This window comes from Stegostoma tigrinum, chromosome 42 (genome assembly GCF_030684315.1).
Source record: "Stegostoma tigrinum isolate sSteTig4 chromosome 42, sSteTig4.hap1, whole genome shotgun sequence".
Classification (NCBI taxonomy): Eukaryota; Metazoa; Chordata; class Chondrichthyes; order Orectolobiformes; family Stegostomatidae; genus Stegostoma; species Stegostoma tigrinum.
The window spans coordinates 7919093-7945029 of NC_081395.1; the positions used below are offsets into that span (position 1 = coordinate 7919093).

Sequence of the window (25937 nt, forward strand, 5' to 3'; positions counted from 1 at the left end):
CACACATGATCTAGTGATGGGGAAAGTAAAACAATGGCTTTAAATCCCGTAAAATATTAACAACACTGGGTGGAGAGGAAACCTTTTATATTCTGACCAGAATTTGAACGACTGCGGCAGAGGGTGTGTGTATGTGTGGGTTTTTAAAAAAAATTTCATTCAAGGCATGAAGCTGCCGATAGCTAGGCCAGCATTTATTGTCCGTCCCTAATTGCCCAGAGGGCAGTTAAGAATCAGCCACATTGCTGTGGATTTAGAGTCACACGCAGGCCAGACCAAGTAAGACCATTAGTGAACCAGGTAGATTTTTCCCAAGAATTGGCAATGGATTCACGGTCATAATTAGATTCTTACTTTCGGACTTTTCTGCTGAAATCACATTCCACCATCTGCTGTGGTGGAATTTGAACCGGGGGTCCCCAGAACATCACCTGGGTCTCTGGATTCATAGTCCAGCAAATAATACCACTAGGCCATTACCACTGCCATGGGGGATGCAGTTGTTGTGTGACCCTGGGCTTTGAGCTCAAAATCAGGATCGAATCCTAGCCAAAGACCCCTCTACTGCCTTTAAGGATTCCATGTGAAATGGGGTCCAGGCTGTGTTAATCTAATCTTTCTTTGGGGCACCCTGTTCTGGAGTTGGCAATTGTGAAACATTGTGACACGCAAGCATAAGCATTAGGAACAAGAGGAGGCCATTCAGCTCTTCAAGTCGGTTCTGCCATTCCATAGCATCAAGGCTAATCTGACTTTAATCTCAATCGCACATTCCTATACCAGCTAACCTTTCATCCCCTTGATTACCAAGTGTCTGTATACGTCTGCATTTTTTAAAAAAAATTCAGATTCTGCCTCTGCTGGCTTTTGAGGAAGAGAGTGTTCCAAAGATTCTTATCTCTGTCCTAAACAGGTGACCCTCTGATTCTACTTTCTCCTACCGTCTCTTTCCACATCAATTTTTGCTCTCCTAAGCTTGAATGGTTGTAAATCTAGTCTGTTCAATCTTTGCTCACTGCCTATTCCAGTTATTATTCTAGTGCTTGAATCACCAAAGATTGCAGGTATGCCAAACAATTGGAAAGCTAATAGTAATTACTGGCTGTTGAGAGGAGAATTGAGTACAAAAGTAGGAAGGTTATACTTCAGTTTTACTGGGGCCACATCGGGAGTATTATAGCATAGTTTTGGTCTCCTTATTTAAGAAAGAATGCAAATATTTTGGAAGCAGTTCAGTGGTTTACTAGACTAGTATCTGCAATAGGTAGGGGGAGGTAATGGGAACTGCAGATGCTGGAGAATCTTAGAAAACAAAGTGTGGAGACGGATGAACACAGCAGGCCAGCAGCTTTTGTGCTCCTAAGTTGCTGCTCGGCCTGCTGTGTTCATCCACCTCCACACTTTGTAAGACAACCTACCTATTCCAGATAACAAAGTGTGGAGGTGGATGAACACAGCAGGCCGAGCAGCAACTTAGGAGCACAAAAGCTGCTGGCCTGCTGTGTTCATCCAGCTCCACACTTTGTTATCTCAGATTTTCGGATTATAGGTAGGTTGTCTTGCAAGGGAAAAAGTAGGCTGGGCTTGAATCCTCAAGTTTGGAGCAGGAGGTGATTTGATTGAAACGTATAAGATGCTGAAGGGTTTTGACATGATGGCTGTGGACCTTGTGCGAGAACTAAGGGTTGCTGTTTAGAAACCGCACGTTGCCCACTTTAAAGTAGGGACAGATGAGAATTTTTTTTCTGAAGATCGTGAGCCTTTGGAACTCTTGTCCTTGAAAAGGTGATGCAAGCAGAATGTATAAATATTTTTAAGGCAGAGGTAGATTACTGATAAACAAAAGGGAGTTAGGCAGAAATGTGTAATCGAAACAGCCATGATCTTATTGAGTGACACAGTAGGGTCAACGGGCCAAGTGACCTACTCCTCTTAATTTGTGCAAAATAAAACTCCTGCTAAATGTATCTCACACTGCTATCCCTGCCCTGGGTTAGTCTGATGGAATGGTGTACTATGCATTCTTAATACCTGAAAAACAGTAGATACTTTAATAATTTTACTTCATAACATTTTTTTCAGTCAGTATGTCTAGTGTAAATTTAGATAAAACAGGCAAACTTCATTTTTACAAGTGTTGTTATGTATCTCTTATACACACCTCTGCATTTCCCACTGCTGTCCAGCTGGAAGCCTTTATAACATTCACACCTGTTTCGTCCCCGGACACACCTTCCATGTCGGCAGGAGCATTCATCGGAGTCATCATCAGAGCTGTTATCTGCACAGAGGGGAAATCGGTCAGAGAAGCCACTGGCTATGTCTGAACACCCTTTAGCATGGGGTGGCTCAGTGGTTAGCACTGCAGCCTCACAGCGCCAGGGACCCGGGTTTGATTCCAGCCTCGGGTAACTGTCTGTGTGGAGTTTGCACGTTCTCCCTGTGTCTGCGTGTGTTTCCTCCGGGTGCTCCGGCTTCCTCCCACAGTCCAAAGATGTGCAGGCTAGGTGGATTGGCCATGCTACAATTGCCCGTAATGTTCAGGGGTGTGTGGGTTATAGGGGGATTGGTCTGGGTGGGATGCTTCAATGGGCGGTGTGGACTTGTGGGCCGAAGGGCCTGTTTCCACACTGTAGGGAATCTAATCTAATCTAAAGCACCACAGATAATCACTGGGAATCGTGGGCTGGGGGATGGTGTTTCTGAACGTTACAATAGAAGATTTCCTTGGGAAGGAAGGCATCTGCATGCATCACTCTCCATCCCAGGTCGCCGACGCTAAGGATGAGGATTCCTGCCAAGAGGGCATCCCATTATGGGCCTTTGCTAACTCTGGAGGTCGAACTCCAGCTGATGTCCCAACGGCATACAAAGGCCAGGCATATAGCAGCAGCCCATTCAGGAAACCAGCATTGTCCCTCAGCAGTGCGGCCATTCAGTCACTGAGGGTTCTCGCATATTGATTGGTGCGTTGAAGCATTAACCTCCAGTTTTGGCAGCCGCTGCTACAGCTGGACCTTGGATACCAGACCTTTCGGAGTACGGCAGGAAACATCTTTGTGCTGATGGGAAAGGCATCAAGGGAATTTCCCCGAGGTAAGTCTCAAGACTCAAGCTCAAGTCTCTGAGCCCAGATCCTCCATGTGAAGTTCGGTCCAAACAGAGCTGCTCTCAGATGGAAACTTACCAGAGGATTGAGGCACCATGAATGCTTGCACGGCCGAGGGCTGTATTTAAGGCTCTGGGTAGCTTTGGCCATGTTCTGGACGCAAATCGAAGTCCGCGAACAACTTCCTGCAGCCTCAAGCGATCTGCTCCCCTGCCATCCAGCCCAGGACTGGTCACCCCATCAGCTTGGTTGGCTCAGCTCAGTCCCACATGCAGTCAGTGAGATATTTAGTCAATACTGAAAACCACTGACAGTACTGGGGCCTCACTGAGGAGGGAAAGAGCTGGTACTGATTTGCTCGATGCCTAAATTGGACCATTTAAATTATGGGACAGAACGAATGACTGAAGGGTCGAGATACATGGTCAACCAGATTTGTAATAGACTTAATTTGAAATTAACTTCCTGAGATCTCCGCACTCGCCTAATTCTGACCTCCTGAGCTTCCCCAACCCATCACTGCACCATTGGTGGCCAGACTTTCAACAGCCCAAGTACTGGTGCTTTAGAATACCCCCGGGGAACCTCTCTGTCTCTCTTCATCTTTTTAAGATCCTTCTTAAAACCTACCTCCTCGACTAAGCCTCTGGTCAGCAGTCTTCATCCCTACACCTAGGCTCGGATTCAAATTTTGTTTGTGCAAGTCTGGCGATGCAGTCTGAGAGGTTTTGCTGCATCAAAGGCGCTACATCAATGCACGTTGGCCTAGCGAGGTTGCAGAGGGGCAGAGACTCACCGTTGCTGCTCTGCGAAACGTCCATCTGTTCGTTCTGCCTCTGATCCACCCCTCGGCCTGGCCGCACATTCGGAACCCATCGTGTGATGTTGCACAGGTGGGAGAAGCTGGCTGCAAAAGGACAAAGCTGGCATTAATGAAGTGAGCCCCCTTCCCTCAGATAATCCCTGAAAACCTTCCCCCCCCCCGCCACTGCCATTGCATGGATCGACGGTGACTTCAGAAAGTCAGCAGGAGGTGACTCACTAGGTTAGGGCCTGACTGAGCAGCGGGGACAGCCCCAACGCCTGGACTTGTTGGGCTGAAGGGCCTGCTTCCACGCAGGAAGGATTCTATGATCTATGTAGAGACGATGTTTCACCTGAAACAGTGGGGAGAATGTGGGAATGTGCTCCCACAAGGAGCTACTCGTGGTCAGTTATCACTTAGTGCGCCAGTGAGCATGTGCTCCAACATCCTGCAAGCCCCACTACAAAAGCATAATACTGCGGAAGCTGGAATCCTGAAAATGGAAAACACTGGAAAGAATCCACAGTTGCATGGAGGGAGAAACGTTTCAGCGAGATGACCTCTTGTCAGAACACAGGGTATTTACTTCCTGCGGTGTCCCCAGGCATACTGAGCAATGAAGCAACTCAAAACTGACCTAGAAACAACAAGGTGTGGAGCTGGATGGACACAGCAGGCCAAGCAGCATCAGAGGAGCAGGAAGGCTGACCTTTTGGGTCTAGACCCTTCATCAGAAAATTCTTCTGAAACGTCAGCCTTCCTGCTCCTTTGATGCTGCTTGGCCTGCTGTGTCCATCCAGCTCCACACCTTGTTATCTCAGATTCTCCAGCATCCAGCACTGAGCCAGGGATGTACTCAGAACTTTGTGTATAGTGTGGGAAATTGCGAACTCCCAACCCCCAGCTAGGGCGTTAAGGGTGGGAGGAGAAGGGAGCAATAGACACAGAATACTGATCCATTGCTTTATGGGCTTATGTTGGAAAACCCAACCCCTGCTTTATCCAGCTGATAGGGTGGTGTGAAGGGTCTCACACACAGTGACCCCCATCCTACCAACCGTGTGTACATGTGTCTGTGTGCGAATCACTAACAGAAACCCGCAAACTGTCACTGTATGCAGAGTACACGCTGGCAGAAAACCCCAGCCCCATCACTGCCTCAGTGAGGGTTATTGCAGAGGAATAGTCCAGCCATATCCCTGTCTGTGTGAGGGATATTGTAAGAGGAATAGCCCCGCCCCGTCCCCGTGAGGGATATGGCGGAGCAATAGCCCCGCCCCGTCCCCGTCCGCGTGAGGGATATGGCGGAGCAATAGCCCTGCCCCGTCCCTGTCCGCGTGAGGGATATGGCGGAGGAATAGCCCCGCCCCGTCCCTGTCCGCGTGAGGGATATGGCGGAGGAAGAACCCCGCCCCGTCCGCGTCTGCGTGGGATTGGGGGTGGGGGTGCGGTTTGCAGATACTGTTTTGACTGTCACTATGTGTGCAGGAGGCATCAGAGACACGGGCCCCTGTGCCACCGTCCCTGAGACTGAGCCTTGAGCAAGGAGTTGGTGAGAGTCTGTGGCCACCAGTGGCAAGCACAGCGTGCCCCCACCCCCGCACCCCACCCCCGGCCTTTCTCACCTGACATTCTCATGGGGCACATGCGGCACTCCAGGCCCCAGGCCTTCCCATGCTGGCAGCAACACTCCGAGAAAGTGGTCTGGTACACAAAGAGAGCTTGGCTGCAAGTGTAATCTTTACTGGCGTGCTTCCAGCAGAGGCCACGGTCCGTATCCGCCCGCTCTGTGTGGGGCATGAGACAGTGAGGAAAATAACAAAGAGAGGAGGGGTACGTCAACGCTTTTTCTGTTCAAACACCCCCCTGACACCCGTCTTTTCCGCCTTGGGTAGGGTTGGGGAACCCACACACAGCAACGACCCCGCTCCCAGCTCACCCCTAGAGCAATTGAAAAACCCCTTCATGAATGCCAACGCAAATATGTGTGTGACGGGCTTTAAGTTAAAAATTGGTGCCTGAGAAAATGGGAAGCAAGACCCAGTTGCAGAGGAATTAATGACTTGACAGTCAAAAATCATCCAACTGTACGTTTTACTTTCTTGTTTTCCTCATCGAAAGAGCACAATGTAATTTATACATTGGATGAGTGCGGGGTTGGATTAACTGGAGTTAGCTCTCAAACTACTCCAGTTCAGCTGTACTCAGGAGTTTTACAGCCCGTGAGAAGGAAAACAATGTCTCAGTGGGACAATTTCTGGAATATTAATCGATACACCCGGGTCACATTCTTGGGGAATCTGGCTTCAAATCCCAACGTGGCAGGTGGTGGAATTTGAATTCAAGAGAAATCTGGAATTAAGGCTCTGAAGCTAAGCATGTGAATTGTCAGGGGAGAAAAGAAACCTATCTGCAGTATGATGGCTTAGTGGTTAGCGCTGCTGCCTCACAGTGCCAGGGACCCAGGTTTGATCCTCAGGCGACTGTCTGTGTGGAGTTTGCGCGTTCTCTCCGTGTCTGTGAGGGTTTCCTCCGGGAGCTCCGGTTTCCTCCCACAGTCCAAAGATGTGCAGGTGAGGGTGGATTGGCCGTGCTAAATTGTCCCATAGTGCACAGGGATGTGCAGGTTAGGGTGGATTGGCCGTGCTAAATTGTCCCATAGTGCCCAGGGATGTGCGAGTTAGGGTGGATTGGCCGTGCTAAATTGTCCCATAGTGCCCAGGAATGTGTGGGTTAGGGTGGATTGGCCGTGCTAAATTGTCCCATAGTGCCCAGGGATGTGCAGGTTAGGGTGGATTGGCCGTGCTAAATTGTCCCATAGTGCCCGGGGATGTGCGGGTTAGGGTGGATTGGCCGTGCTAAATTGTCCCATAGTGCCCAGGAATGTGTGGGTTAGGGTGGATTGGCCGTGCTAAATTGTCCCATAGTGCCCAGGGATGTGCGGGTTAGGGTGGATTGGCCGTGCTAAATTGTCCCATAGTGTCCAGGGATGTGCAGGTTAGGGTGGATTGGCCGTGCTAGATTGCTCCATAGTGTCTAGGGATGTGCAGGTTCAGGTAGACTGGCCAGGGGAAATGCCACACGCGGGGAGTGGGTCTGGGTGGGATGCTCTTTGGATGGTTGGTGTGGACTCGATGGGCCAAATGGTCTGCCCCCACAGTGTAGGAATTCTATGGTTAATGTCCTTTTTGGGAAGGAAGCTGCCTGGTCTGGCCTGTACGTGACTTCAGAGCCACAGCAATTTGGCTGACTTTTAACTGCCCTCTGAAATAGCCTGTGGAGGACCCTTGCTTGTGACAATTGCTACGTTGCCTAGAAGAGGAAAGGAAACCAGACAGATCACCCAGCAATGACTGAAAAGGCGATGCACCGTTGTGGGTCCACCTGCAGTGCACAGACTGCAGCAGTTCAAAAAGGCAGGTCAATGCCACCTTCTCCAGGGGGTTTAGGGATGGGCAATACATGCTGGGCCAGCTAGCGATGCCCACGTCCCACAAAACAACACGATGCCCTCTGAACGAGCAGTGGTCAGAACGGAAGTTGTGTGTTGCGTAATGAAAGCTCCAGGAAGACAAAAGGAACTCAGGTTCGGGTGACGCCACCACCCCCCGCAGTCAGGACCTACCAATAAGGACCACAGGCTGCACACAACGTCTCTTCATCTTGTCGTAGGTCATGGGCGGCGGGCAGTGGCAGGTGAAAGACCCCTCGGTGTTGACGCACCTTCCGTTGGGGCAGCTCTGAACGTCCTGGCACTCGTCCACATCTGGGAGGGGGTGGGGGCACACAAAAAGCCTTTCAACACAGGCAGGAACAATCCCAACCCGACGGCCCAGGCGCGGCTGGCTTCCTGAGTGGGCTGCTCAATGCCTAGCTTCCTTGACCAGAACCAGGCCAGAAATGGAAACCCATGTGACTGGCTGTTGACCGTGGCCCACGGTAATTGTCAACATATTGGGCCAGTTCTGGGGGCGGTGGCGACGGGCTAGTGGTATTATCGCTGGACTGTTAATCCAGAGACCCAGGTAACATCCTGGGGATAACAAAGTGTGAGGCTGGATGAACACAGCAGGCCAAGCAGCATCTCAGGAGCACAAAAGCTGACGTTTCGGGCCTTGACCCTTCATCAGAGAGGGGGATGGGGAGAGGGCTCTGGAATAAATAGGGAGGGGGGGAGGCAGACCAAAGATGGATAGAGGAGAAGATAGGTGGAGAGGAGAGTACAGATGGGAAGGGGATAGGTCAGTCCAGGGAGGACAGACAGGTCAAGGGGGTGGGATGAGGTTGGTAGGTAGGAAATGGAGGTGTGGCTTGAGGTGAGAGGAGGGGATAGGTGAGAGGAAGAACAGGTTAGGGAGGCAGAGACAGGCTGGGCTGGTTTTGGGATGCAGTGGGGGTAGGGGACAAGCTGGGCTGGTTTTGGGATGCAATGGGGGAAGGGGGAGATTTTGAAGCTGGTGAAATCCACATTGATACCTTTGGGCCGCAGGGTTCCCAAGCGGAATATGAGTTGCTGTTCCTGCAACCTTCGGGTGGCATCATTGTGGCACTGCAGGAGGCCCATGATGGATATGTCATCTAAAGAATGGGAGGGGGAGTTAAAATGGTTCGCGATGGGAGGTGCGGCTGTTTATTGCGAACCGAGTGGAGGTGTTCTGCAAAGTGGTCCCCAAGCCTCCACTTGGTTTCCCCAATGTAGCGGAAGCCCTCGCTGATAAAGGGTCTAGGCCCAAAACGTCAGCTTTGTGCTCCTGAGATGCTCCTTTGCCTGCTGTGTTCATCCAGCTTCACCCTTTTTTATCTTGGATTCTCCAGCATCTGCAGTTCCCATTATCTCTAACATCCTGGGGACTCAGGTTCAAATCCCACAACAGTGGAATTTGAATTCAATAAATATTTGGAATTAAGAATCTAATGATGACCATGAATCCTTTGCGAATTGTCAGGAAAAACCCATCTGGTTCACTAATGTCCTTTAGGGAAGGAAACTGGCATCCTCAATGGACCCAAAACATTAACTCTGTTTTTCTCTTCACAGATGCTGCTGGACTTGCTGAGCTTTTCCAGCAACTTTGTTTTTGTGCCAACCTTACGTGTTCTAGCCTACTTGTAACTCCAGACCCACAGCAATTGACTCTGAACTGCCCTCTAGGCAATTAGGGATGGGCAATAAATGCTGCCCTGGTCAGCGATGCCCTCATCCCATGAATGAATAACGAAAAAGAAAAAAGAATCTTGCAAGTCATTCAAATGCATATTTGTGATGTTTCTGAGACATTTGTGTTAAGATATACATTCATTAGGACCAAATGCCTGGCTCTCTCGCGTTCAGACAGAAAAGTGCTCAGAGGTTTAAATATCTCATTCTTAATAAATCAGTCAAATATAAACAGACCCTTCCTCCAAAAGAGCTCACTAATTTGTCTACTCAGGGCTGCTGCCCCAGCTGTCTAACCTGTGTAAGATCTCCTTTCTACCACTTGTTTACACAATGATGGACGAAAGATTTAATCAGGTGACCCACTTGATGTTCTGAGGACACGTCACCGGACCCGAAATGTTAACTCTGTTTTTCCCTTCACAGATGCTGCCAGACTTGCTGAGCTTCCCCAGCAACTGAGATAATAGGAACTGCAGATGCTGGAGAATCCGAGATAACAAGGCGTAGAGCTGGATGAACACAGCAGGCCAAGCAGCAGCATAGGAGCAGGAAGGCTGATGTTTTGGGCCTAGGCACTTTCTAGGCCCAAAACGTCAGCTTTCCTGCTCCTCTGATCCCAGCAACTTTGTTTTTGCGCCTGATTTACCCCGCAGTTCTTTTGGTTTGTCGTTTCAGGGAACTGGTTTCCAATCTAACCACGGCAAATGCTGGAACTCAGATATATTTAAGCATCTGATGGCAATGGTGCGACTGTCACTGATTACTGGGGGCAATGGAGAGAAGACTCGTCTGGGTTAACAAAGGAATTCTACTGTCCCTTACCTGGCCAGGCCTACAGACCCACTGTGACCTTTAAAGGGCAATTAGGACTGGGGCAATCCATCCGCCCACATACCATGATGGAATTTAGAAACAGATTCCTTTTGGCAATGAAGTAACTACTGTGGGATTTTAAAACTCTTCCTCACCCAAACACTGATACAGGGACCCATCATAGTAGAAGCCTTGTTTGCAGTAACACTCAAAGCCAGGCTGGGTGTTCATGCAGAATCCTTCCTTGCAGATTTCCTGGCCGAACAGGGTACACTCATCGATGTCTGGAATCGGAAGGAATTGGAACACGATTAAACTCTCTCCTGAACCTGTCCAGCACCATTCCTGATGGAGTACTCGAGATGTCATAACGTTCTGGTGCTGGGAGACGGGATTGGTGCATAGAGAGAGGTCAGCCCAGACCCGACGGGCTGAAGGGTCTCTTCTGCGCTGCTCGTCTCCGGAACAGTTAGGGAGGGCAAACATACACCCAGGATGGTTGGCCGAAGGGTCAGGACTGCAGGGGACGGCCACAAAGCTTCCCTTACTGTAGTGATCTCAGCCAAGGGAGGGAGTTGAAAGTCCAGCCTCCCTACATACCGATCCCTACAGGAAATGGCAGTGGGCAATTTTCATCCCTTATCCAAGGAAAGGCATATTGATAATTGAGGGCAGTCCAGAGAAGGGCAACTGGGCTTAGCCTGGATGCAAAGGGACTGTCTTAAGAGGAGAGGTTGAGTAAGTTGGGCCTGTACTCATCGGAGTTTAGCAGATTGCAAAGCGTTGTTGAAATGTACAAGATTTTTTAGGGGGCTCAACAGGGCACATGTAAGAAAGACTGTACGTGGGAGAGTCTAGGTTCATAGGGCATAGCCTCAGAATAAGGGGATATCCATTTCAGATGGTAATAAGGAGGAATTTCTTCTCTCAGAGGGTTGGTGAAGCTGTGGAATTCATTACCACAGAGGGCTCTCGAGCCTCGGATGATTAAGAATTTTCGAGGCTGAGAATTGGGTTATGGGGAGAAGGCAGGGAGGTGGAGTTGGAGATGATCAGATCACCATGATCTCATTGAATGGCAGAGTAGACTCAAAGGGGCTGAATGGCCGCTCCTTGGTGGAGTGATAGAGGTTTACAGCATGGAAACAGGCCCTTCAGCCCAATTTGTCCTTGCTGCCCAGTTTTCACTAAACTATTCCCATTTACCCATGTTTGTGCCAAATCCACTTATCCCATCCATGTACCTGTCCAAATATTTCTCATTGTATGAGAAATTGTACTCACTTCTTCTCCAACCTCTGGCAGGCCGTTTCAGACACTCACCACACTCTGTGTGAAAACGTGGACCCTCTTGTATCTCTCCCCTCTCACCTTAAGCCCATGCCCCCTACGTTTAGACTCCCCTACCCTGGGGAAAAGCAGTTGGCTATCTGAGTCATAGAGATGCACAGCACAGAAACAGAGCCTTCGGTCCAACTCCCAATGCTGACCCGATATCCTAAATTAATCTAGTCCCATTTGCCAGCATTTGGCCCATATCCCTCTAAACCCTTCCTTTTCTCTTAAATGCTGTAACTGTACCAGCCTCCACCACTTCCTCTGGCAGCTCATTCCATACACGCACCACCCTCTGTGTGAAAATCTGTGCCTGTCACCATTTATAGACCTCCATGAGGCCACCCTTTGGTCTCCTATGCTCCGGGGGGCGGGGGGGGGGGGGGGGGGGGGGAGTCCCAGTCTCTCCTTATAACTCAAACCTTCCGGCCCAGATTGTCCATAGTAAATCTTTTCTGCACTCTCTCCAGTTTAACAATAGCTTTTCTATACTAGGGCAGCCAGACCTGCACACAGGCCTCCAAATGTGGCCTCATGGTTATTCGTGAATGTGGATGCCTGGAGAGGACTGGACCTGGACGCAAAATCCTTTGCATCTGCCCACATCAGAATGAGCCCAACATTGAAGCAAGGTGGGGCACAGTGTGGGAACTGAGAGAGGACAGGGCCAGAAACACTGAGATCAATTCAAGTAATATGCCATGTGGAGATCTTCTTCAGTTCAGACCGGTCCTGATCTTATCAAACTGATAAAGTACGCTCAATGCTAAATGCTTTGTGTATTTGTATATTCAAGTGTATGTGAATGTATTCAACCTGCTTTAGCTGAAGGGATAGAAAGCCCTATCTCCAAACCTGTTTCCTCCTACAGTCCAAAGATATGCAGGTTAGAGCGTACATGCTAAACTGCCCCTCAGCACATAGGGATGTATAGGCCAGGTGGATTAGCCATGGGAAATTGAGGGGGGGGGGGGGGGGGAGTGGTTTGTGGGATACTCTTCGGAGGGTTGATGGGCTGAATGGCCTACTTCCACGCTGTAGGGATTCTATGAAATTGGGGAGGTGTTCAAGAGGCTAGGAAATTGGACGGGGGAATCAGAGACGTGGGATAGTTGCATGGAGGAAGGAGGTCACTGAGGCAGGGAGGGGGAGGCAAGATCACAGAGGGATTTGGAAACAAGGAGGAGAATTTTAAAATCGAGGCTTTGCTGAGCCTGGAGCCAATGTTTAGGTGAGCACAGCGGTGAATGGGACTCGGCACGAGGTAAGATGCAGGTGAGAACAGTCCTGGGTGAGTTCACAAAATCGTTTGTCATGTCTTTTCCCAGTTGGAACTCTTCTAGCCTGTTATGATACCCAGCCACGCAAGGTGAGGCTTGAGCCCCCTGGGTCAGAGATACTGTGACTCTACAGCCTTCGCAAGTAATTGATTGACACAGTATGAGAGACTGAAGCTGACAGACCCAGGGTGTGAACGATGGAGTTCAGGTATGTGCAATGGAAGTGAATGGCGGAAGAGGCTCAAGGACTCTAGGGCAGGGCTCTAGGGAAATGAAGTGGGGGGCAGTCTAAATACTGATTGTACTCACCTCTGTACGATGGAATCCCAACGCCGAACAGATTGTCGTCGGTGACCAGGAATCCCTCGCCGTCTGGACAGAGAGACTGAAATTCAGCTGGAAGGACAGAGAGTCAGTAATAAGTGAGACAGATTACTGAAGAGCTCACAGACTATACTCTCGCTGAACCTGGTGGGGGTGGGGGGGGGGGTAGTCTCACAGAAGTTGAGCTGCCCAATCCGGAAAAAGAGGTCACGAGCAAAAGTCCTTCTGCACGGGAAATAGATGAGCCTTTGAAAAGGATGTTGAAAATCGTAGGGAAGTGGGATTGATAAATAGGCCTGTCATGGACCAGACCAGACTCCCTCCCCCCCACCCTATTTTAGCAAGGTAGTCTAGACCCTAACTTTTTCTTACTTTTAAAGGCAAATGTGAAGTCACAGAACTATATGGAAACAGACCCTTCAGCCCAGCCTGTCCGTGCTGACCCGATATCCTAAATTAATCTAGTCCCATTTGCCAGCATTTGGCCCCTATCCCTCTAAACCCTTCCTATTCATGTACCACCCTGATGCCTTTTAAATGTTCTAAATGTACCAGCCTCTACCACTTCCTCTGGTAGTTCGTTCCACACACGCACGACTCTCTTTATGAAAATGTTGCTCCTCAGATCCCTTCTAAATCTCGCTTAGAACATAGAACATAGAACAGTACAGCACAGAACAGGCCCTTCAGCCCACAATGTTGTGCCGGCCATTGATCCTCATGTATGCACCCTCAAATTTCTGTGACCATATGCTTGTCCAGCAGTCTCTTAAATGACCCCAATGACCTTGCTTCCACAACTGCTGCTGGCAACGCATTCCATGTTCTCACAACTCTCTGTGTAAAGAACCCACCTCTGACATCCCCTCTATACTTTCCTCCAACCAGCTTAAAACTATGACCCCTCGTGTTAGCCTTTTCTGCCCTGGGAAATAGTCTCTGGCTATCAACTCTATCTATGCCTCTCATTATCTTGTATACTCAATCAGGTCCCCTCTCCTCCTCCTTTTCTCCAATGAAAAAAGTCCGAGCTCAGTCAACCTCTCTTCATAAGATAAGCCCTCCAGTCCGGGCAGCATCCTGGTAAACCTCCTCTGAACCCTCTTCAAAGCATCCACATCTTTCCTATAATAGGGCGACCAGAACTGGACGCAGTATTCTAAGTGCAGTCTAACCAAAGTTTTATAGAGCTGCAACAAGATCTCATGACTCTTAAACTCAATCCCCCTGTTAATGAAAGCCAAAACACCATATGCTTTCTTGACAACCCTGTCCACTTGGGTGGCCATTTTAAGGGATCTATGTATCTGCACACCAAGATCCCTCTGTTCCTTCACACTGCCAAGAATCCTATCCTTAATCCTGTACTCAGCTTTCAAATTTGACCTTCCAAAATGCATCAGCTCGCATTTATCCAGGTTGAACTCCATCTGCCACCTCTCAGCCCATCTCTGCATCCTGTCAATGTCCCGCTGCAGCCTACAACAGCCCTCTATACTGTCAACGACACCTCTGACCTTTGTGTCGTCTGCAAACTTGCTGACCCATCCTTCAATCCCCTCATCCAAGTCATTACTAAAAATTACAAACAGTAGAGGCCCAAGGACAGAGCCCTGTGGAACCCAACTCACCACTGACTTCCAGGCAGAATATTTTCCTTCTACTACCACTCGCTGTCATTCTGTTGGCCAGCCAATTCTGTATCCAGACAGCTAAGTTCCCCTGTATCCCATTCCTCCTGACCTTCTGAATGAGCCTACCATGGGGAACCTTATCAAATGCCTTGCTGAAGTCCATATACACCACATCCACAGGTCGACCCTCATCAACTTTTCTAGTCACATCCTCAAAGAACTCGATAAGGTTGGTGAGGCATGACCTTCCCCTCACAAAGCCGTGTTGACTGCATTTAATCAAGCCATGCTCTTTTAGATGGTCATAAATCCTATCCCTCAGAATCCTTTCTAACACCTTGCAGACGACAGACGTGAGACTTACTGGTCTGTAATTGCCGGGGATTTCCCTATTTCCTTTCTTGAAGAGACGAATTACATTTGCCTCTCTCCAGTCCTCAGGTACGACTCCAGTGGACAGCGAGGATGCAAAGATCTTCGCCCTCTAGTTTTGGACTCCCCCCAACCAGGGGAAAAGATTTTTGCTGTTTATCCTATCCATGTTCCTCATATTTTATAAACTTCTATAAGGTCACCCCTCAGCCTCCAATGCTCCAGGGAAAATAGCCCCAGGCTATTCAGCCTCTCCCTGTAGCTCAAACCCTCCAACATCCTTATAAGTCTTTTCTGAAACCTTTCAAGGTTCACAACATCCTTCCTACAGCAGGGAGACCAGAATTGTACGCAGTATTCCAAAAGTGGCCTCCCAATGTCCTGCACAGCCACAACATGACCCTCCCAACCCCTACCCTCAATGCACTGACCAATAAAGGCAAGCGTACCAAACATCTTCCTCACCGCCCTGTCTACCTGCAACTCCACTTTCAAGGGACTATGAACTTGCACCCAAAGGTCTCTTTGTTCGGCAACACACCCCAGGACCTCACCATTAAGTGTATAAGTCCTGCCCTGATTTGCCTTTCCAAAATGCAGCACCTTACATTTATCTAAAGTAATCTCCATCTGTCACTCCTCAGCTCATCGGCCCATCTGATCAAAATCCCGTTGTACTCTGAGATAAACTTCTTCGCTGTTCACTACACCTCCAATTTTGGTGTCATCTGCAAACTTACTAACCATACCTCCTACGTTCACATTTATATGAATGATGAAAAGTGCCTGTTCCAGATATATTGCTACTGGCCCAACTACTCGATGTTAAGCAAAACACAATTTATTTAAACACCGTAGTTAAAATACAACCAGAGAAAGAAGAATTTAGAATAACAACTCAATTGGAAACCGAACAGAATGATAGATACAGTCACTATCACTAATTAACTGTTCCAATAAAGTAACATCCCACAAACACACCTATTGGCAAAAATAAGAAAATTCAGACATAGCTGCTCACATGCAGTTCTCCAATCCAGGAGGAAAAGAACATCAAGAGTAAATTCAGAAAGAGTAGCAGCCAGGAGTCATTCACTGAAGTTTTCAACTCTGTTGAGACTCCAGTAGCTTCTGATGTTGCTCAGAAATCCTGATCTGAGAGAGCTGGGCCATACTCATTCAGACGATTTAAAAAAAAACCCTATAATGGTCTTAACCATCCAGCTTGGTACCTCTCGTTCAATCTTTCTCTTAATAGAAACCTGGATAAAAGAAACTCTCAAAGCTACAGCATTGTCACAAGCTAGAGATAAATGCAACTAAAACTGTAGGATGTACATGGGGCTGAGACCACCATCATGGACTTGAAATAATGTACTTTGAAGCTGGAAATACAGCCATATAAGGATGAGCTCAGAAAGCATTTCACACAAAAGGTGGTTGAAAATTTACAAATCTTGTCTGCAAAAGGCCATCAATTATAAACATTATGCTCAGACATGCTGTAACACGCCCATGGGGAAAGCAGGGCTTGAATGTGGACCTTCTAGCTGAGAGATAGGGACATGATCACTGCATCATGAGGACCTCCCTATCCCCCTACAAAAGTTGGTGGGGACCAATTGAAAATGTCAAGATGGATAGATTTTTGTTCGATTAGTTTATTAAGGGACACTGAGTATATGTAAAGTTGAGATAAATGTTTGGATAAGAATATAGAAGGCATGGTTAGTAAGTTTATGGATGACGCCAAAATTGGTGACATAGTGGACCCTGAAGGTTTTCTAGAATTACAAAAAGATTTTGATCGAACGGGCCAATGGGCTGAAAAACGGGAGTTGGAATTCAAAGTAGATAAATGCAAGGTATTGCATTTTGGTACAATGTAGCATTTATGCAATTACTGGTAGAGCCTTGGGTAGTGTTCTGGAACAGAGGGACCGAGGGGTTCAGGCACATAATTCTTTGAAACTCACATTGCATATCGATAGGATGGTTACGAAGGTGTTTAGCACGCTTGCCTTCATTGCTCAGACCTTTGAGTATAAGAGTTGCGAGTCATGTTGAAGTCGTACAGGACGTTGGTGAAGTCCCTTTGGAGCACTGTGTCCAGGTCTGGTCGCCAAGCTACAGGAAGGATATCATTAAGCTGGAGGGGGTTCAGAAGAGATTTACCAGCATGTTACTGTTTGAGTTATAAGGAGAGGCTGGATGGATTGGGGCTTTTTTACCCTGGAGCGTAGGAGGTTGAGGGGTGACCTTCGGTTTATAAAATCATGAGGGGCATGGACTGGGTGAATGACTGGTGTCTTTTCCCTAGGACGGGGGAGTTCAAAACCAGGGGGAATAGTTTTAAGGTGAGAGGAGAAAGACTTAAAAAGAGATATGAGGGGCATTTTTCTTTTACACAGAAAGTGGTTTGTGTGCAGGATGAGCTTCCAGAGGAAGTGGAGGGTGTGGGTACAGTTACAATGATAAAAGACATTTGGATAAGGCCATGAACAGGGAAAGGTTTGGAGGGATGTGCGCTGGGAGCTGGCAGGTCGGACTAGTTTAGTTTGGGGATTATGGTCAACATGGGCTGGATGGGCCGAAGGGTCTGCTTCTGTGCTATGTGACTCCATGATTCAGACTGTCGGAGCTCCTTCTGTTCCTGTGCTTCAGACAAGATGCTGAAAGACCATTTTTTTTGGTGCCGATGCAACAGGCTTGAGGGAGACGTCTGGGAGTCTGCCCTTTTGTGGCGGAGCAGTATATGGCAGTGTGTGGCAATGGGTGCAGGGCACCCCCTCTCCTTTGCCTGAGACGCAGGTTCTTAAGATCAAGCCTCACTCCTAGATACTGGAGCACAAAACGCAGGCTAACAAACAGTGTGCTGATGCTGAGGGAGTGCTGTACTGTTGGTGTTGCTGTCTTTCAGAGGACATATTAATGCTGTTTGCGCCTCAGATGAGTACAAAGATGAGTCTCTATTTGAAGAAAAACAGGGTAGCCCTCCTGAGTCAACATTCTTGTTACGACCAATGATTCACAAACTTAGCAGGAGGCGATGGCCTGGTGGTGTTATCAGCAAGTCTCAGGGTTCAAACCCTGCCACGGCAGATGTTGGAATTTGAATTTGATAATTTTCTCGAGTTAAGAATCTAATAATGACCGTGAATCAATAACCAATTGTCAATTGTTTGGGGGGGGGGGGGGGTGGAAATCCCATCTGGTTCACTCATGCCCTTTAGGGAAGGAAACTGCCATCCTTGTCTACACGTGACTCCAGACTCACAGCAATGCGGTTGACTCTTAACTGCCCCCTGGACAATTGATGCTGGGTCTAGCCAGTGATGCCCTCATCCCGTGAACGAATAAACGACAAAGAGGTCATTAGCTCAGAAGAGAATGTGGGATCTTGCTGTGCAAAAAGTTGGCCACCAAGTTTCCTGCCTTACCGCGGCTGCACTTCAAAAAGCTGGACGCCCTGAACCACATGAAAACTCTGAAGAAATTCGATTCTTTCTTACGCACTTATTAATGGAGTTGTAGAGGAAGGAGCTTTCCTTAGTGCGCATGTCAAAGCTGGGATGGAATGTCAAGAAATTCCTGCAGCCCTTTCCCTCTCTGACAAGCATCCCCATATGCAAAGGCTGGAAGGGCCTTACTTTTATCTATCTCCATTTCCTTCGAGAGTACGTGAGAGCACAGTGTGCACTTCTTACCTGTGCTGTGCACAGGGCAAGGGTAGATCTCACAGTGGTTGCCCCATCCTGCCCCTAGAGAACAGCAGCACTCCTCCTTCGTGATGTTGGTCGCGAGGACACTGTCGCAGAAGATCGTATCATCGAGACTGAGGTAGCACTCCTTCTTGTCTTCGGGTCTCTCGGGCTCTGTGGGCAGACACAGGATGCTCCAGATGTAAAACACACGCCTAAAATACACTGGTAACCAACCTATTTTGAACAATTCTGAATTATTTTTTCTCAGGAGCAACTCCTTTACAACCAATTACCCTGCACAACTGGCCCAAACTGAAACTAATGTTTCCCTGAGCATGTTTACTCTAAACCCCCCAAAAAAATCCAGAATCTTCTACCTGAAACCATAATGCACTGCAAAATTTTACTTAGCATGCTCGTAAGCTTTCCCAGTGTAAACAAATTCCCATTAGTTTTCAAAACTATCTCCCTCAAACGGTTTTAAAAAGACATCACCATGGCTACAAAAATACTTACAAGTCAAGACTTCTAATGAAAAGAAAGGGATACAGCTCCTGTAAATGATGACAGTTTTAGTATGGAAGGGTGAAATGTGTTGAATCAGGCTTGGAGGGCCAAAGGGCCTGTTCCTGTGCTTTATTGTGTTTTTTTTTCAATTTTTTTTGTACTGACAAGACTTACAAATCCAAAGATGTGCGGGTTAGGGTGAATTGGCCGTGATAAATTACCCCATAGTGCCCAGTGATGAGCAGGTTAGGGTGGATTGGCCGTGCTAAATTACCCCATAGTGCCCAGGGATGTGCGGGTTAGGGTGGATTGGCCGTGCTAAATTGTCCCACAGTGTTCAGGGATGTGCAGGTTAGGGTGGATTTGCCGTGTTAAATTGTCCCATAGTGCCCAGGGATGTGCAGGTTAGGGTGGATTGGCCGTGTTAAATTGTCCCATATTGCCCAGGGATGTGCAGGTTAGGGTGGAGTGGCCGCATTAAATTGTCCCATAGTGCCCAGGGATGTGCAGGTTAGGGTGGATTGGCCGTGCTAAATTGTCCCAGAGTGCCCAGGGATGTGCAGGTTAGGGTGGATTGGCCGTGCAAAATTGTCCCATAGTGCCCAGGGATGTGCAGGTTAGGGTGGATTGGCCGTGCTAAATTGTCCCATAGTGCCCAGGGATGTGCAGGTTAGGGTGGATTGGCCATGCTAAATTGTCCCATAGTGCCCAGGGATGTGCGGGTTAGGGTGGGTTAGCCGTGCTAAATTGTCCCATAGTGCCCAGGGATGTGCGGGTTAGGGTGGATTGGCCGTGCTAAATTGCCCCATAGTGCCCAGGGATGTGCGGGTTAGGGTGGATTGGCCGTGCTAAATTGTCCCATAGTGCCCAGGGATGTGCAGGTTAGGGTGGATTGGCCGTGCAAAATTGTCCCATAGTGCCCAGGGATGTGCAGGTTAGGGTGGATTGGCCGTGCTAAATTGTCCCATAGTGCTCAGGGATGTGCAGGTTAGGGTGGATTGGCCGCATTAAATTGTCCCATAGTGTCCAGGGATGTGCAGGTTAGGGTGGGTTGGCTGTGCTAAATTGTCCCATAGTGTCCAGGGATATGCCGGTTAGGGTGGGTTGGCTGTGCCAAATTGTCCCATAGTGCCCAGGGACATGCAGGCAATGTGTGTTAGCCATGGGAAATGGAAGGTTGCAGGGTTAGGGTGGGGTAAGTGTCAGGGTGAGTTCGTCTTTTCAGAAGGTCAGTGTGCGGGCTGAATGGACTACTTCCACACTGCAGGGGTTCTATGATTGAAACACTCAACCCCTTAGGACACGGGGAACGCTCATATGCCACTAATTCAACATTCAAAAAGCCGAATTCAAAACTAAATGGTCACCCACCTTACCTCACACTCACTAACGGCCTTTCTCCCGTGACACGCTCAGTTGCCAACATTGTCCAAACCTACCTTCGCAAGTGTATGTGTCCAGCGAAAGGATGAAGCCAGTGTCACAAACACAGGAGAAGGAGCCCTCTGTGTTCTCACAGGCACCATTCGGCATGCAGAGCGAGCGGTTCAAAGCACACTCATCGATATCTGTGTACGTCAAAGGAACAGTAAATTCAGGAGAAACGTCATTGCCAAGAGCGCAGTGAGAACACCGAGGTTAGGAACTCAGGGAGAACAGAACTAAACACACAGGAGACACAAGAGAGGGTTGGAAAGCAGGTTGTGAAGAAGACAAGGCGTTTGGATACAAATATACATTGGTCGATAGAAGTCTAGCAGGTGCAGTGTAATGTAGGCAGATAGGGCGAACACAATAACCATGTGTTCACTTCTGAAAAGGACAAACTACAAGTGATAATGTTTGCAATATATCAGAGCAACATCTGGAGATGTGATCAGAGAGTGTGACTGCGAGGGATGTGAGGCATATCAGAGAGTGTTACAGTCAGGGGTGTGGGGTATATCAGAGACTGTTACAGTGACGGGTGTGGGGTATATCAGAGAGTGTTACAGTGAGGGGTGTGGGGTATATCAGAGAGTGTTACAGTGAGGGGTGTGGGGTATATCAGAGAGTGTTACAGTGACGGGTGTGGGTTATATCAGAGAGTGTTGCAGTGAGGGGTGTGGAGTATATCAGAGAGTGTTACAGTGAGGGTTGTGGAGTATATCAGAGAGTGTTACAGTGAGGGGTGTGGGGTATATCAGAAAGTGTTACAGTGAGGGGTGTGGCGTATATCAGAGAGTGTTACAGTGAGGGGTGTGGCATATATCAGAGAGTGTTACAGTGAGGGGTGTGGGGTATATCAGAGAGTGTAAATGTGAGGGGTGTGGGGTATATCAGTGAGTGTAAATGTGAGGGATGTGGGGTATATCAGAGACTGTTACGGTGGGGGGTGAGCGGTATATGTGAGACCATTACAGTGAGGGGTGTGCGGTATATGTGAGACTGTTACAGTGAGGGGTAGGGGGATTATGTGAGACTGTTACAGCGAGGGGTAGGGGATTACGTGAGACTGCTACAATAAGGGGCATGGGGGATAAGTGAGACTGTTACAGTGAGGGGTGCGGGGTATATGTGAGATTGTTACAGTGAGGGGTGTGGCGTATATGTGAGACTGTTACAGTGACGGGTGGGGGCATATGTGAGACTGTTACAGTGAGGGGTAGGGGGTAGATGTGAGACTGTTACACTGAGGTGTGTGCTGTATATGTGAGACTGTTACAGTGAGGGAAAGGGGGTATATGTGCGACTGTTACAGTGAGTGGTACGGGGTATATGTGAGACTGTTACAGTGAGGTGTAGGTGTCTATGTGAGACTGTCACAGTGAGGGGTAGGGGGTAATGTAAGACGGTTAAAGTGAGGGGTGCGGGTTATATGTGAGACAGTTACAGTGAGGGGTAGGGGGTATATGTGAGACTGTTACAGTGAGGGGTAGGGGGGATATGTGAGACTGTTACAGTGAAGGGTGCGGGGTATATGTGAGATTGTTACAGTGAGGGGTGTGGGGTACATGTGAGACTGTTACAGTGAGGGGTGCGGGGTATATGTGAGACTGTTACAGTGAGGGGTGCGGGGTATATGTGAGATTGTTGCAGTGAGGGGTGTGGGGTATATGTGAGACTGTAACAATGAGGGGCGTGGGGGATATGTGAGACTGTTACAGGAAGGAGTGCGGGATATATGTGAGACTGTTACACTGAGGGGTGTGCGATATATGTGAGACTTTTACAATGAGGAGTAGGGGGTACAGGTGAGACTGTTACAGTGAGGGGTAGGGGGTATATGTGAGATTGTTACAGTGAGGGGTGTGGGGTACATGTGAGACTGTTACAGTGAGGGGTGCGGGGTATATGTGAGACTGTTACAGTGAGGGGTGCGGGGTATATGTGAGATTGTTGCAGTGAGGGGTGTGGGGTATATGTGAGACTGTAACAATGAGGGGCGTGGGGGATATGTGAGACTGTTACAGGAAGGGGTATGGGGTATATCTGAGACTGTTACAGTGAGGAGTGCGGGTTATATGTTAGACTGTTACACTGAGGGGTGTGCGATATATGTGAGACTTTTACAGTGAGGAGTAGGGGGTATACGTGAGACTGTTACAGTGAGGGGTAGGAGGTATATGTGAGACTGTCACAGTGAGGTGTAGGGGGTATATGTGAGACTGTTACACTGGGGGGATGCAGGCTATATGTGACATTGTTACAGTGAGGGGTGTGGGTTATATGTGAGATTGTTACAGTGAGGGGTGCGGTGTATATGTGAGATTGTCACAGTGAGGGGTGTGGGTTATATGTGAGATTGTTACAGTGAGGGGTGTGGGGTATATGTGAGTATGTTACAGTGAGCGGTGTGGGGTATATGTGAGATTGTTACAGTGAGGGGTGCGGGGTGAATGTGAGTTTGTTACAGTGAGGGGTGTGGGGTATATGTGAGACTTTTACAAGTGAGGGGTAGGGGGTACATGTGAGACTGTTACAGTGAGGGGTAGAGTGTATATGTGAGACTGTTACAGTGAGGCGTAGGCATATATGTGAGACAGTCACAGTGAGGGGTAGGGGGGTATATGTGAGACTGTTACAGTGAGGGGTGTGGGGTATATGTGAGGCTGTTACAGTGAGGGGTGTGGGGTATATGTGAGACTGTTACAGTGAGGGGTGTGGGGTACATGTGAGACTGTTACAGTGAGGTGTAGCTGTGTATGTGAGACTGTTACAGTGAGGGGTAGGGGGTTTATGTAAGACGGTTACAGAGAGGGATGCGGGTTATATGTGAGACTGTTCAAGTGAGAGGTGGGGGTATATGTGAGACTGTTACAGTGAGGGGGAGGGGGCATATGTGAGACTGTTACAGTGAGGGTAGGGGGTATATGTGAGACCGTTACAGTGAGGGGTGCGTGGTATATGTGAGACAGTGAGGGGTGTGGGGTATATGTGAGATTGTTACAGTGAGGTGTGTGGGGTATATGTGAGACTGTTACAGTGAGGAGTGTGGGGTACATGTGAGACTGTTACAGTGAGGGGTGTGGGGTATATGTGAGACTGTTACAGTGAGGGGTGGGGGTTATATGTGAGACTGTTACAGTGAGGGGTGGGGGCAGATGTGAGACGGTTACAGTGTGGGATAGGGGTATATGTGAGACTGTTACAGTGAGGGGTGCGGGGTATATGTGAGATTGTTACAGTGAGGGGTGTGGGGTATATGTGAGATTGTTACAGTGAGGGGTACGGGGTATATGTGAGATTGTTACAGTGAGGGGTCGGCGGTATATGTGAGGCTGTTACAGTGAGGGGTGGGGGTTATATGTGAGACTGTTACAGTGAGGGGTGGGGGCATATGTGAGACGGTTACAGTGTGGGATAGGGGTATATGTGAGACTGTTACAGTGAGGGGTGCGGGGTATATGTGAGATTGTTACAGTGAGGGGTACGGGGTATATGTGAGATTGTTACAGTGAGGGGTCGGCGGTATATGTGAGGCTGTTACAGTGAGGGGTGTGGGGTATATGTGAGACTGTTACAGTGAGGGGTGTGGGGTATATGTGAGACTGTTACAGTGAGGTGTAGCTGTGTATGTGAGACTGTCACAGTGAGGGGTAGGGGGTTTATGTAAGACGGTTACAGAGAGGGGTGTGGGTTATATGTGAGACTGTTCAAGTGAGAGGTGGGGGTATATGTGAGACTGTTACAGTGAGGGGTAGGGGGCATATGTGAGACTGTTACAGTGAGGGTAGGGGGTATATGTGAGACCGTTACAGTGAGGGGTGCGGGGTATATGTGAGACAGTGAGGGGTGTGGGGTATATGTGAGATTGTTACAGTGAGGTGTGTGGGGTATATGTGAGACTGTTACAGTGAGAGGTAGGGGGTATACGTGAGACTGTAACAATGAGGGGCATGTGGTATATGTGAGACTGTTACAGGAAGGGGTATGGGGTATATGTGAGACTGTTACACTGAGGGGTGTGCGGTATAAGTGAGACTGTTACAGAGAGGGGTAGGAGGTATATTTGAGACTGTTACAGTAAGGGGTGCGGGCTATATGTGACATTGTTACAGTGAGGGGTGCGGGTTATATGTGAGATTGTTACAGTGAGGAGTGTGGGGCATATGTGAGACTGTTACAGTGAGGGGTAGGGGTATATGTGAGACTGTTACAGTGAGAGGTAGGCGATATATGTGAGACTGTTACAGTGAGGGGTGTGGGGTATATGTGAGATTGTTACAGTGAGGGGTAGGGGGTACATCAGAGAGTGTTACAGTGAGGGGTGTGGGGTATATGTGAGACTGTTACAGTGAGGGGTGTGGGGTATATGTGAGACTGTTAGAGTGAGGGATGTGGGGTATATGTGAGACTGTTACAGTGAGGCGTAGGCGTATATGTGAGACTGTCACAGTGAGGGGTGCGGGGTATATGTAAGACGGTTACAGTGAGGGGTGTGGGTTATATGTGAGACTGTTACAGTGAGGGGTAGGGGGTATATGTGAGACTGTTACAGTGACAGGTAGGGGGCATATGTGAGATTGTTACAGTGAGGGGTGTGAGGTATATGTGAGACTGTTACAGTGAGGGGTGGGGGGTATATGTGAGATTGTGTACAGTGAGGGGTGTGGGGTATATGTGAGATTGTTACAGTGAGGGGTAGGGGGTATATGTGAGACTGTTACAGTGAGGGGTGTGGGGTATATGTGAGACTGTTACAATGAGGGGTGCGGGTGAAATGTGAGACTGTTACAGTGAGGGGTGGGGGTACGTGTGAGACTGTTACAGTGAGGGGTAGGGGGCATATGTGAGACGGTTACAGTGAGGGGTAGGGGGTATATGTGAGACTGTAACAATGAGGGGCGTGGGGGATATGTGAGACTGTTACAGGAAGGGGTATGGGGTATATCTGAGACTGTTACAGTGAGGAGTGCGGGTTATATGTTAGACTGTTACACTGAGGGGTGTGCGATATATGTGAGACTTTTACAGTGAGGAGTAGGGGGTATACGTGAGACTGTTACAGTGAGGGGTAGGAGGCATATGTGAGACTGTCACAGTGAGGTGTAGGGGGTATATGTGAGACTGTTACACTGAGGGGTGCAGGCTATATGTGACATTGTTACAGTGAGGGGTGTGGGTTATATGTGAGATTGTTACAGTGAGGGGTGTGGGGTATATGTGAGTATGTTACAGTGAGCGGTGTGGGGTATATGTGAGACTGTTACAGTGAGGGGTAGGGGGTATATGTGAGATGGTAACAATGAGGGGCGTGGGGAATATGTGAGAATGTAACAGTGAGAAGTACGGGGTCTATGTGAGACTGTTACACTGAGGGGTGTGCGGTATATGTGAGACTGTTACAGTGAGGAGTAGGGGGTATATGTGAGAATGTTACAGTGAGGGGTGCGGGCTATATGTGACATTGT

At 48.6% G+C, this 25937-nt stretch overlaps 1 protein-coding gene across 9 annotated transcripts in view; it reads right to left on the reverse strand.

Moving 5' to 3' along the window:
* The window catches only part of ltbp3 (latent transforming growth factor beta binding protein 3), a 236795-nt gene that overhangs the window by 3308 nt on the left and 207550 nt on the right, over positions 1-25937 (reverse strand). For all 9 annotated transcript variants that reach the window (XM_059641654.1, XM_059641649.1, XM_059641648.1 and 6 more), the window contains 8 exons: positions 20484-20612; positions 18541-18708; positions 12813-12899; positions 10044-10172; positions 7540-7680; positions 5540-5701; positions 3906-4016; positions 2162-2281 (listed from right to left, as the gene is read on the reverse strand). In XM_059641654.1, the coding sequence (XP_059497637.1) occupies positions 2162-2281; positions 3906-4016; positions 5540-5701; positions 7540-7680; positions 10044-10172; positions 12813-12899; positions 18541-18708; positions 20484-20612 (1047 nt within the window). The remainder of the gene's footprint in view (positions 1-2161; positions 2282-3905; positions 4017-5539; positions 5702-7539; positions 7681-10043; positions 10173-12812; positions 12900-18540; positions 18709-20483; positions 20613-25937) is intronic.